The 12,824-nt window shown below is 43.9% G+C and overlaps 2 protein-coding genes across 2 annotated transcripts in view; both read left to right on the top strand.

Annotated features, from left to right (window-relative positions):
* LOC134678038 (fasciclin-3-like) overlaps positions 1-12,824 on the top strand; it is a 341,696-nt gene that overhangs the window by 6,464 nt on the left and 322,408 nt on the right. The gene's annotated exons all lie outside the window — the stretch shown is intronic.
* The window catches only part of LOC134678039 (protein son of sevenless), a 36,203-nt gene that overhangs the window by 16,415 nt on the left and 6,964 nt on the right, over positions 1-12,824 (top strand). The window contains exons 14-22 of the mRNA XM_063536479.1: positions 379-514; positions 1,307-1,487; positions 3,834-3,836; positions 4,334-4,439; positions 4,518-4,674; positions 5,686-5,856; positions 10,292-10,387; positions 10,851-11,033; positions 12,414-12,576. Of these exons, the coding sequence (XP_063392549.1) occupies positions 379-514; positions 1,307-1,487; positions 3,834-3,836; positions 4,334-4,439; positions 4,518-4,674; positions 5,686-5,856; positions 10,292-10,387; positions 10,851-11,033; positions 12,414-12,576 (1,196 nt within the window). The remainder of the gene's footprint in view (positions 1-378; positions 515-1,306; positions 1,488-3,833; positions 3,837-4,333; positions 4,440-4,517; positions 4,675-5,685; positions 5,857-10,291; positions 10,388-10,850; positions 11,034-12,413; positions 12,577-12,824) is intronic.

Genomic DNA, 12,824 nt, shown 5'->3' with positions numbered 1-12,824 from the left:
GCCAGGTCACTCACACGCACCACAGGTGTAAATCACGATCACTCGTCGCTAGGACTAATTAATGTGCCATGGTCACCCACAAGCCACACACGGTCACTCACATGTGGGGCCAAGTGGCGACCTCACCTCATTCGATTTGAGTACGAATGAGGTGGAATCGCTCCCAAGTTAAATTAAACCAGTTACTCACAAATTAGGCGCGGTCACTCACAAGCGCAGTCCGGTCGGACTAATTGGATAATCAAACTGCCATTGTAGTATCTGGGATCTAAAAATACAGAATGATCTGTTCTTTATTTACTATAGTTATGCACTGTTAATTTCCTTCTATGGAATGCTGTTATGGGGCAATCTTCTAACATAACCTTTTTGTTCCAGCATACTACTAGACCTAGAAAAACGTCACCCCCTCAAACTACCCCCACCGGAGCTATACAGGTTCGCGGTCCCGGACTCGCCTGACAACATCCGGTTAGAGGAGAGACAGGGGAACGCGCCCGCCCCTTTAATAAAGGTGAGAATTCTTTTTATAAACGGAAATAGACGTGAAATGGGATGTGACTATAAGGGCTACTTGGACCAATCACTAACCTGAGTTAAACCTGGATTTACCATGGTTATCTTTTGGTTATGGTTAGTTTGACACTGGGTTAACGGTTTAACTCCTTAACCCCGGGTTAGTATGGTGCATATGGCGCTAATGGTGCTTCCACATTCATCGTGAGACGGGGACAACATAATAGTTAAAACACTATCAATACTATTGACTGCTCTGCCAAGAGTAATTTGACGGAGAAGAATCAATACTATTATGCTGTCCCTGTCACACGATGTTATATTACTACAACTTATAAAACAAAGTACCCCGCCGCGTCTGTCTATTTATGTGTGTGTATGTTCGCGATAAACTCAAAAACTACAATGGATTTTCAATTTTCATGCGGTTTTCACCTATCAATAGTTTAATGGGAAGGTTTAGGCGTATAATTTGTTAAGGTTTTGTGTAACCTGTGCGAAGCCGCCGGGTCGCTAGTTTTATTTATTTATTTTAAACTTTATTGCACAATATAACAAATAAAGTACACATGGCGGACTTAATGCCTAAAGGCATTCTCTACCAGTCAACCATCAGGCTAAACAAAAAGGTAGTTTTAAAATACAAAACACTTGGTTGCCGCGGTGACCCAAAATGAGTTTTGGCCTCCAACACAAGAGCACGCCACTTTGATCGGTCCAGACCAGAGTCTGTTACTATGTATATAAAATAAACAATAAACAATATTTTAATGTGTTTTTTTCTTCACAGGGCGCAACTCTTCTAAAACTAGTAGAACGGCTAACCTACCACATATACGCGGACCTGAACCTAGTACGAACGTTCCTGACGACGTATAGATCATTCTGCTCCCCCTCGGAGTTACTGGGACTGCTGATCGAGAGGTTCCATATACCGGACCCTAGCGAGGTCTACGAGACACACATACCAGGTATGTAACAAGTTAAACTAGTAGAACGGCTAACCTACCACATATACGCGGACCTGAACCTAGTACGAACGTTCCTGACGACGTATAGATCTTCAAATCAAGAGTGAACAGGCACCTTCTGGGCGAGCTCGCTCCATCGTAGGCCACGTCTACGCCTCGGCTAGTCTGTGGCCATGAGTAAGCCCATTCATAATAATAATAAAAAAAAAAATTCTGCTCCCCCTCGGAGTTACTGGGACTGCTGATCGAGAGGTTCCACATACCGGACCCTAGCGAGGTCTACGAGACACACATACCAGGTATGTCACAAATTAAACTAATAGAACGGCTAACCTACCACATATACGCCGACCTGAACCTGGTACGAACGTTCCTGACGACCTACAGATCGTTCTGTTCCCCGTCGGAGTTACTGGGACTGCTGATCGAGAGGTTCCACATACCGGACCCTAGCGAGGTCTACGAGATACACATACCAGGTATGTCACAAATTAAACTAATAGCACTTGTAGTTTGTACTATAAGCAAAGACATATGTAACTTCGTATAAGATGAATAAAGTCTAAGAAAAAGACGTGCCTCGGAAATGAAGAAAAATTCATTCTCGGATAGATGGCGCACCTTTGGCCTATTCTGGGCTAGATGGCGTGACGACACCGTTACATATTTAACAATTTTAACACATAGATATCAGTGAATGAACATGGGTCAAAATGATATAAATATAATAAAATCAATTATCCATATATATTCATTTTTTCTGATAATTTTATACGTGTTTATTTTGAATTATAGTCGTGTGTCGATAGATGGCAGTAAATTTACAGTGGCTACAACATTTACTATGACAGGACCCCTCTATACTATCTATTCTTTTTGGTTACAAGGGATCAAAATGATATATTTCCGTCAAGGGCGTACATTGAATCCTGAATAAAGCGATCGATTCTACAATAAAATCCCGAACGTAGTGAGTCCGAAAGAAGCATTTAAATAAAAAACGCAATGTTAATGTTAAGGTCGAGGAGATCGTGAAGTATGTACAAGTCAAGTCCGGATTCATCCCAAAGGCCGTGAAGTTGAAACCTCGACACAGTGTGAATTTTAATTCTTTTGTGCTGAGCGTTTCGACTGAACATCTAGCGACCTTCACCAAGGAGGAGTTTTGGCCGAAGGGTGTCAAGTTCCGGCGGTTCCGCGGCGGCCCTGACGCTGCGGGGTTGTGAACTGCGTCGCAGCCATAAAAGGGATGTTTCCTGTACTTCAAATAAATTATTTCAAACCTTGCACGAAATAAAGCATCAGATAATTATTAGAAAAACAAAGATAGCAGCTATTTTTAAACACAATTTGTATTTAATAAATCGGATTGAAATATAAAAAGTAGGTGAGTTTACCGTGACGTCACTATATTCGTTTTCATATAAATTCCATAGAGTCTGTGCGGAAAGAGAAGAGTCGTGGAATGTATTGGTTCCCATACATTTCACGACTCTTCTCTTTCCGCACAGACTCTATTAGCAAATCGTTTTGACAGTTTTAATAATGAAGCTGATTTGACTAGTAAGAATGTAGCCTAATGTGTGGTTTTAGTTTTAAGATATATGTATGCTAGTTTTAAGGTATTTAACTATTGGCCAATAGTTGCCTGTTAATATATAAATTCATTCATTCATTTCTTCTAAACCTTATGTAACTATAACTATTATAAAACGGACTTGTATGCACGCACGCTTGCCAGTCGTAAGGATACGCACTCCGAACCAGCACAGGACCATTCAACCAGCCACGTCGCTCGATAGCATTATGGGTGACGTATACTTCATACAGATATTGATGGCGCTTTTTTTTGTATTTTTTTGTTGGTACAGTCATAGAGAAAAAAAACGGACAAGTGCGAGTCAGACACGCCCACCGAGGGTTCCGTACTTTTTAGTATTTATTGTTATAGCGGCAACAGAAATACATCATCTGTGAAAATTTCAACTGTCTAGCTATCACGGTTCGTGAGATCCAGCCTAGTGACAGACGGACGGACAGCGGAGTCTTAGTAATAGGGTCCCGTTTTACCCTTTGGGTACGGTACCCTAAAAATACATAGAGTGTTTACTTTACCATACTTTAGTAATACCAAAACGACTATTATATTCGTAGTCGACATCCAGCATCGAGTAGTGGAATTATCAGTACTGCTACATGACAAATGATGTTGTAACTAGAGATGCAACGGATAGTTGTTTGTTTTAAAATAATAAACAAGTACGATTATGACCGTGTCTGTTTCTTAAATCAAATTTGTTTACTCCGAAATCAAGCAATGCTACTATCCGGTATCCGGCCGGATAGCAGGTCACTATCCGGTATCCGGCCGGATAAAATAATGACCGGATACCGGATAGTAACCGGATATCCGGTGCATCTCTAGTTGTAACAACTAAAAAGTCTAATGCTCAACAATATTCAGCTAATATTACAACCGGATTAACCGGAACTCTAGTAGCGGTACTGATAATTCCGATGATGATTTTTTATCTTTTTAAGTTTTGTAGAAACTGATTTGCGATTTTTGGGTCTGTATTATTTTATTTCATGTGATTCCGTTTTATATAAATATTTTTAGAGTTAGACCAGACCAGCTATCTGCATCGATTTTGACACCACAGACTGTGCAGGTGTTATTTTTACGTTAAAAGTTTCATAGAAGTTTGACGTTTAAAATAACACTGGCTATCAAAATCGCGGAACTATGGACGGACTAACGGACTAACTCTATTAAGCTTTTTATCCATTTAAATTTTATAGCGACATAAACTTAAGTTTACTTATACCATTGGTTTTTTTAACAGAAAGCATAGAGAGCGTAGCGAGTGACGCAGAGAAACTTAGCAAAAACACGGCCCGGGAAGACTGGAAGAGGTATAGAAAAGAATTCCAACAGCCCGTCAAATTCAGGTACGTCGAGGGTTCGAGTCTCGCCAGGGGCACTGATTTATCCTATTTCCTTTATTTACATGTTATTTTTTGTCGCAGAGTAATAAACGTACTCCGTCACTGGGTGGACCAGCATTTCTACGACTTTGAACGAGAACCGCCACTGCTAGAAAGGCTCAAGGCTTTCCTGGAGTCCGTCGACGGGCGGCCCATGAGGAAATGGGTGCAGAGCGTGCTCAAGACTGTGCAGAGAAAGGTAATGTTTATAACACTAGTGTTTGGAACCGCCGCTGCTGGAGAGGCCCAAGGCTTTCCTGGAGTCCGTCGACGGGAGGCCCATGAGGAAATGGGTGCAGAGCGTGCTCAAGACCGTGCAGAGAAAGGTAATGTTTATAACACTAGTGTTTAGAACCGCCGCTGCTAGAGAGGCTTGAGGCTTTCCTGGAGTCCGTCGACGGGAGGCCCGTGAGGAAATGGGTGCAGAGCGTGCTCAAGACCGTGCAGAGAAAGGTAATGTTTATAACACTAGTGTTTGGAACCGCCGCTGCTAGTGAGGCTCAAGGCTTTCCTGGGGTCCGTCGACGGGAGGCCCGTGAGGAAATGGGTGCAGAGCGTGCTCAAGACTGTGCAGAGAAAGGTAATGTTTATAACACTAGTGTTTGGAACCGCCGCTGCTAGAAAGGCTCAAGGCTTTCCTGGAGGCCGTCGACGGCCGGCCCGTGAGGAAATGGGTGCAGAGCGTGCTCAAGACTGTGCAGAGAAAGGTAATGTTTATAACACTAGTGTTTGGAACCGCCGCTGCTAGAAAGGCTCAAGGCTTTCCTGGAGGCCGTCGACGGCCGGCCCGTGAGGAAATGGGTGCAGAGCGTGCTCAAGACTGTGCAGAGAAAGGTAATGTTTATAACACTAGTGTTTTGGAACCGCCGCTGCTAGAGAGGCTGAAGGCTTTCCTGGAGTCCGTCGACGGGAGGCCCATGAGGAAATGGGTGCAGAGCGTGCTCAAGACTGTGCAGAGAAAGGTAAACATATCTATGAACCACACGTAAACATTGTTTACCCTTTTTCTAATGCAAAATAAAACGTAAACTTCGTTTTATTTCAGTTTTTCCGTTTTAAATCAGCATTTTGAACGTTCCGTCTCCAAGTTTCATTTGAAACTTATTATTAATAGGTTTTTATCTTTGTATGGAGTAAGCTTACTTAGATTTATTAGGCTACACAAAAAAAACATTTATAAAATCAATGAACTGTCCGTTATTTTTTTCAGAGCGAAAAATCGGAATCCGACGCTGGCGTGTCCCACGTGTTCTCAAAACCCCCGCCCCGTGTCATTAGCCACGTGGCCAATCCTGAGCTACACAACTGGCATCCCCTGGCGTTGCATCCCTTAGAACTAGCCAGACAACTGACCCTTAGAGAGTTCCAACTGTATAGACAGGTGAGATAAGTCAGATCACAAGCTGTAAGTAATGTTGGTTGCCCCATCCCGAGTGATGTCACGTGGTAACCCCGGACTGCACAACTGGCATCCCCTGGCGTTGCATCCCTTAGAGCTGGTCAGACAACTCACCCTTAGAGAGTTCCAACTGTATAGACAGGTGAGACATATAGTTACACAATTTGTAAACATGCCTGAATAATGGTTGACGTGGATATTCAGTCATTATTCAAAATGAAAAGTCTACACAATCGTCTCGTCATTCGCTAATGCTCCCCCATTATCATCCCCCAATGTCAAAATGACATCGCAAATTATGGTCCTAGCTAACTGTGTATTGCGGGAGGTATATTTTATTTATTTCCTAAGTTTTCATGCTCTGAATGAGGGTCATTGTTGTTCTAAAAGTGTGCAGAATGTGGTACATTTCTGCACTAGTGCATTTTACTTTCCAAGTCCGATTTTTTCCATTTGTTTAGGACAAGCAATTGAAGTTTGGTTTTAAATTTATTTTAAAAACAAGTCTTTTACTTTCTTCATATTCAAAATGAAAAGTAGAGTGTTTAACTCGGGTGAAAGCCTCGGACTGTTAAGGTGACAGTCCATTTCCAACGACAGCTGCATTACTGTTCATTTTACTATGGAAATTGACAATGACAGCGACTCGTTCACTACCGGGAGTGCAGCTGCGGTTAGAAATGGAATTTTTTATTTTTATTATTTATTTAACCAACTTACATTTACAGCAAATTGCCAAACATGAAAGTTATGGGTCACAGTACAAAAATATAAAATGATTAATTACATAAATAGCATTTTGTTAAATTATAAGATAAACACGTATACATTTCAGTTTATAGGTAGGTCAATTTAAATTTTAATATACTTACATTCATTTTGATACACATATTGAGCACATATTACACCTAACATGACATGCACAAGTAAAAAGTATATAGGTTATAGGTTATAGGTTTTCGCGGGCTTGGTTTCCGCAACTCGACGTCGTAATATCGCGCCTATTTTGCGTAATGGGTTGGCGGCACTATTCCTGCCAGCCCAACTCTACCAAGAAGCCTAGCAGACCCTTGACGTTGCCGACGACTTCTGGGAGAGACCCCGGTGAGCCGAGGTGTTGTGCCCGGTATTTTGCCACCCCTGGGCATTCGAGAATGACGTGGGCGGCTGTCTCCTCTGCCTCCATGCACGCTCTGCAGAGGGGGCTATCTGTAACACGTAGGGTTAGTAGGTGCTTGTTAAATGAGGCGTGTCCAGTTATTGCCCCAGCTATAAGCCGGAGCTGTGGTCTCTTCAGCTGTCGAAGCCTCCGCGACAGATTGGGGTTGAGTGTCGGGAGGGCTTCCTTCGCCTGCCTGCAGGTGCCTAGGTTAGACCAGTATTGTTGGTGTTTTACCTTGGTGTTGTGTCGCAGCGTGTTCCGGAGCCAGGCATATGGCAGAGGTAGGATTGGCTCAGGTCCTGCCACCCTCAGTTCCGAGCCACCTCTCGCCAAGATGTCGGCTGCATCGTTACCTCGTGAGTTGCTGTGTCCTTTGATCCACTGCAGAGTTACGCCATTGGTGGTACATACCTCTGACAGAGCTTTGTGACATTCGTAAATTAGCCCTGAAGTGAAAGTATAACTTTGTAGAGCTTGTAGTACTGACCGACTATCAGAGAGTATGCGGATGGGGTAGTCCATTACTTCCCTTGAGACGATTGCGTGTGCTGCCATTATAATGCCCATACATTCCGCCTGGAAGACTGTGTTATGGGCACCAAGTGGTGTCGAGATGTGTATGTTTAGGTCCTCTGAGAAAACCCCAGCGCCAGTGCCTGACCTTGTTTTTGATCCGTCCGTGAAGATTCTCAGCTCCCTTGGGTTGAGTCCTTCATGGGGTTCTTCGTGTAATTGTATTTTGTATTTCTTGTCGAAGACGAACTGCTTGGGTATCCTGTCAGTCACCGCTTCTATAAGCGGTTCCTTACCTATTGCCTCGTAGAGGATTTCGGTGTGTGGCACCCTAGGCGGTCTCCAGAGATTAGATTTTTTGAGACGTACCGCCGCAGCCAGCGCTTCTTGTTGTATAAAGAGGTGCAGCGGCGGGAGGCCCAGTAAGGCTTCCAAGGCCGCGGTAGGTGTTGTCCTCATGCAGCCCGTAGTCGCCATACAGGCCAACCTCTGGAGTCGTTGTAGTCTAGCCTCCACAGTGGATAGTTTGGTGCGTGGCCACCATACTATCGCACCGTAGCTTATTATTGGTCTTATCACTGCCTGGTAAAGCCATAGAGTTAGCCTGGGAGTTAATCCCCAGGTTCTACCCACCATTCTACGACATTGCCAGAACGCGACTGTAGCCTTATCAATTTTGCCATTTAGGTGATTACTCCAATTCAGTTTGTTGTCAAGCACTACCCCTAGATACTTTACCTCTGAAGATAGTTGGAGTTCTGTATTGAACAGTTTGGGAAGGTGGTAGTTTCCCAAATTGCGTTTGTTGGTGAACATTACCAGCTCCGTCTTGCGGGGATTGACTGTGAGTTCGTTGTTAACGCACCAGCGCTCCACGATGGCTAGTGCAGAGCGGGTGACATCGCATACCGTACCTGAGTGGTTGCCGCTCGTTAGTATCACTATGTCGTCAGCATAGCCGATTGTGTAGTAGTGATTGTTGTTTAATGTTGTTATGAGGTCGTTCACCACTAGGTTCCATAGGAGTGGCGATAGAACTCCCCCTTGGGGGCATCCCTTCGCCACTAATGCCTGCTGTGTCTCGCCTGTCCCAAGTTTTATGACCCTCTGGCTCAACATGTTGTTTATCCATTTGGTCATAACTGCATTCGCACCGTGTCTTACCAGTGCTGCTGCAATGCTGCTGAACCTAGTCCTGTCGAAGGCTCCTTCTATGTCTATAAAGGTTCCTAAGCACATGGACCTGTTTTTAATCGCTACTTCAATTTTGCTTACCACTGCATGAAGCGCCGATTCTGTAGACTTGCCAGGGCTATAGGCATGTTGGTTGGGATGCAGGGGCACGTTACTCAGCACCCTCTCCCTCAGATGCCTATCGCACAACCTCTCCAAGGTTTTAAGCATGAAGGAGGTCAGGCTGATGGGCCTGAAGGATTTGGGATCCGAGTAATCGCTTTTACCTGGTTTCGGTATGAAGATGACTTTGACCTCTCTCCACCGCTTCGGCACGTACCTGTGAGCCAGACAGGCGCGCAGAACGGTGGTCAGCTTCAAAGTGAGATGCCTCCCGCCCCATTTGAGTAGCGCAGGGAAGATCCCGTCCATTCCTGGAGATTTGAAGGAGTCAAAACTGTTTATGGCCCACTGCGTGCGCTGCGGGCTGATTACCTCATGTGTCTGCTGCCACTCGTCCTCCGACGGAGCGGTCTCCTCCTCCTCCCAACTTACTGGGTGCGATATCACGCAGTCCGGGAAGTGTGTTTGCACTAGGACCCGTTCCGCCTCCTCCGGTGTGTTGGTGAGAGAGTTGTCAGGCTTACGTAGGGATCCCAAGGTTATGGTTGAGTTGTTGGAGAGAACCTTCCTTACCCTGTTAGCCTGCATGGTGGTCTCAATGTCTGTACAAGTAAAAAGTAATCTAATACTGTATTGTGGTAGGAGTGTTAATTGACTCCAAATAGCGAGCGGCTGTGGCCAGAAATCTCGACTCTGACTGCGAGAACAAGTCCAGTGTTGGGTTAAAGAGCAGAATATTGTTGATGTGGTTCAAGGCCACATACAGAGGCGAGTTGCTCAGATTTATCGTGGCGTGCGGGACCAGGAATAGCGGCCGTTGGCGTGGACGGAGGGAACCTCTTATGTGTAGTGGTACTTTAAACTTTAAACCTGAATGTTACCATTAAACTACCTCGGCAGAAATTAGTGCCTTTCATGCCATGGTTAACAATCTAATATTGCGGAACCGAAACATGGAATATATACGAAATGTAGAACAACGCAAACTACTTACAATTAGTTTTCACCACCTTCCCTATTCTCTTACTAACAAAATATGGATCGCTTTTGGTCAGAAATAAATCTTTTTACAAGCTTTTATTTAGTTTCTCCTGTCCCATTGTCGGTCTGTAATCAAATCTTGCAAGTTAAATTTGATCCACTTCTCGATTTCCGATTGAGCTGAAATTTTGCATGCATGTATAAATCGGATGACAATGCAATATTATGGTATCATCGAGCTGGTCTGATGATGGAGACAGGAGGTGGCCATAGGAACTCTATGATGAAACAACGCAACCTAATTGTGCTAGGGGTTTTAGAATTGTCTCGATGAGTATTAGTTGTCTGTCGTAAGAAAAGTACAGTCAGCGATAAAAGGTTGTACCAAAAATTAATTTTTTGGCAAAAACTTATTTATTCGTATCTACACAATTGGCTTCCATTAATTCTGTATTTATTTTTCAGGTAAAACCTTCGGAGCTAGTGGGGGCGGTGTGGACGAAGAAAGACAAAGAAAAAACGAGTCCAAATCTATTGAAAATTATCAAACATACGACAAATGTAAGTACCATCGGCCACGCTGTTAACTGACCGTTCGTAAACCTTATAACAACAGGCCTAAGGTCCACGGATGGACAGTTAAGAGTCGACACTTTTCCAATTCAAATCTGACCTGTTCCACTCAGGATGTCAGCCCATTTGGGCTGTCATCAGAATCAGCCAGGAACCAATCCATTAAAACAGCTGTTCGGGTCATCCAAATAAAAGTCACTGTATCGCAGCCAAACTCGCTCAAGCATAGACTATTTCAATACTTGACATTCCATCAAACGCAGCCGTCATTTTAATAATAGAAGGTATGCGACATATCGTTGTCTGAGTACCGTCAACACAAGCCTTGTTGGGCTTACTGTGGGACTTAGTCAATCTGTGTAAGAATGTCCTATAATATTTATTTTATTTATAGGCCATTATTACACTAATTGACTAAGCCCCACGTATATACTTTTTATTTTATTCGCAGTTCACACGGTGGATGGAGAAATGGATAGTCGAAAGCGAAAACCTAGAGGAGCGAGTTGGCGTCGTCTGCCGGTTCTTAGAACTCGGCTGCGCGTTGAGAGACCTCAACAACTTTAATGGCGTCCTGTGTGTCGCCGCGGCCGCTGGCTCCGCGTCCGTTCACCGGCTCAGGGCCACGTTCCAGGTGAGTTACAGTATAGTATACAGGGGCTCTTGGAGCTCGGCTGCGCGTTGAGAGACCTCAACAACTTTAATGGCGTCCTGTGAGTCGCCGCGGCCGCTGGCTCCGCGTCCGTTCACCGGCTCAGAGCCACGTTCCAGGTGAGTTACAATATAGTATACAGGGGCTCTTGGAGCTCGGCTGCGCGTTGAGAGACCTCAACAACTTTAATGGCGTCCTATGTGTCGCCGCGGCATCTGGCTCCGCGTCCGTTCACCGGCTCAGGACCACGTTCCAGGTGCGTTACTGTATAGTACACAGTGTTTTTTTTTTATTTCCGTTAACTTCGGGGTATGGTTAAGTACGTTGAAGAGAACTAAATGGCATAATTAATTTTGAAAAAAAATTTTTTCATTGCTTTAAAAAAAAACTAAGTTTAAAAAGTAATTAAATGTAGCATATAGCGTTGTTGTAACACGGGCATTAGATTTAACTCAACCAAACAATTGAAATCTGTGACATAACAATGTCATTTCGAACATCGATCGACCTAGATAGAACTTAAGTTTAGTAGCAAATGTATGAATTCATTCTAAACACTAATCAATAAGTAAATCGGCCCTAAGGCAAGTGTACACGCTTGTAGAGGCCTTATAGGAAAAAAATAAATTATTGATTATCTCCGAAATGGAGTTAATTAGAATATCGGTTTCATTGAGAAAGTTACTTAATTTAAGCTCAGGAATGCACCCTTGAAATTAACGGAAATAAAAAAAAACACGGTGTATACAGCGGCTCTTGAAGCTCGGCTGCGCGTTGAGGGACCTCAACAACTTTAATGGCGTCCTATGTGTCGCCGCGGCCGCTGGCTCCACGTCCGTTCACCGGCTCAGAGTCACGTTCCAGGTGAGTTACATTACAGTATAGTATACAGCGGCTCTTGGAGCTCGGCTGCGCGTTGAGGGGCCTCAACAACTTTCATGGCGTCCTATGTGTCGCCGCGGCCGCGGCCTACTAAGGCTTTATAAGCCAGAGGGAATATATTTCCCACATGATTTTGTACGTTGTTTCAAAGTGATAAGGTTCAATTTTGCATAATTTCTGACACCCTTATTATGCCTTAATATCTGGGACACCGATCTTTGCTCGGAAAACATGTACAAACTCAAAAATGCGCGTTTTCCCAAAGATAAGACCTAGCTAGTAGCTAGATCGATTTATCGCCCCCGAAACGTTTTTTTGTTATTTATCCAAATAAAGAAACTTCAAACTTGAAACCCCCACATAGCAAATTTCCTCGAAATAGTTAGAGCCCTTTCGGAGATCCCTGAAATATATATATAAATAAAGAAGAATTGCTCGTTTAAAGGTATTAGATTTATGTAAATTATACTTTGTCCACAGATGGTCCCGCCCCGGTTACTCCGACACCTCGAAGAGTTCCGAGAACTGAACTCAGACCATTTCCGGCGGTACCAAGAAAGGTTGAGAAGCATCAACCCGCCCTGCGTGCCGTTCTTTGGCATGTACCTCACGAATATACTGCACATTGAAGAGGGGAACAGAGGTAAGTCCCCCTGACTTCACAAGAAAGTGGACTACAAAAGTTGCTAAATTGTATTTAAAAAGTTGCCAATTAGCAAGTTTGGGTACTGGTTTATTTCAAAAGTTGCTAAGTTTAGCATGTACAGTCCTGTCCATTGGTTACAATGAAAGGTTGAGAAGCATCAACCCGCCATGCGTGCCGTTCTTCGGCATGTACCTCACGAATATACTGCACATCGAGGAGGGGAACAGAGGTAAGTAACTTCATAA

Source organism: Cydia fagiglandana, chromosome 27 (genome assembly GCF_963556715.1).
Source record: "Cydia fagiglandana chromosome 27, ilCydFagi1.1, whole genome shotgun sequence".
Lineage (NCBI taxonomy): Eukaryota > Metazoa > Arthropoda > Insecta > Lepidoptera > Tortricidae > Cydia > Cydia fagiglandana.
This window is presented reverse-complemented; position numbering and strand designations above follow the sequence as displayed.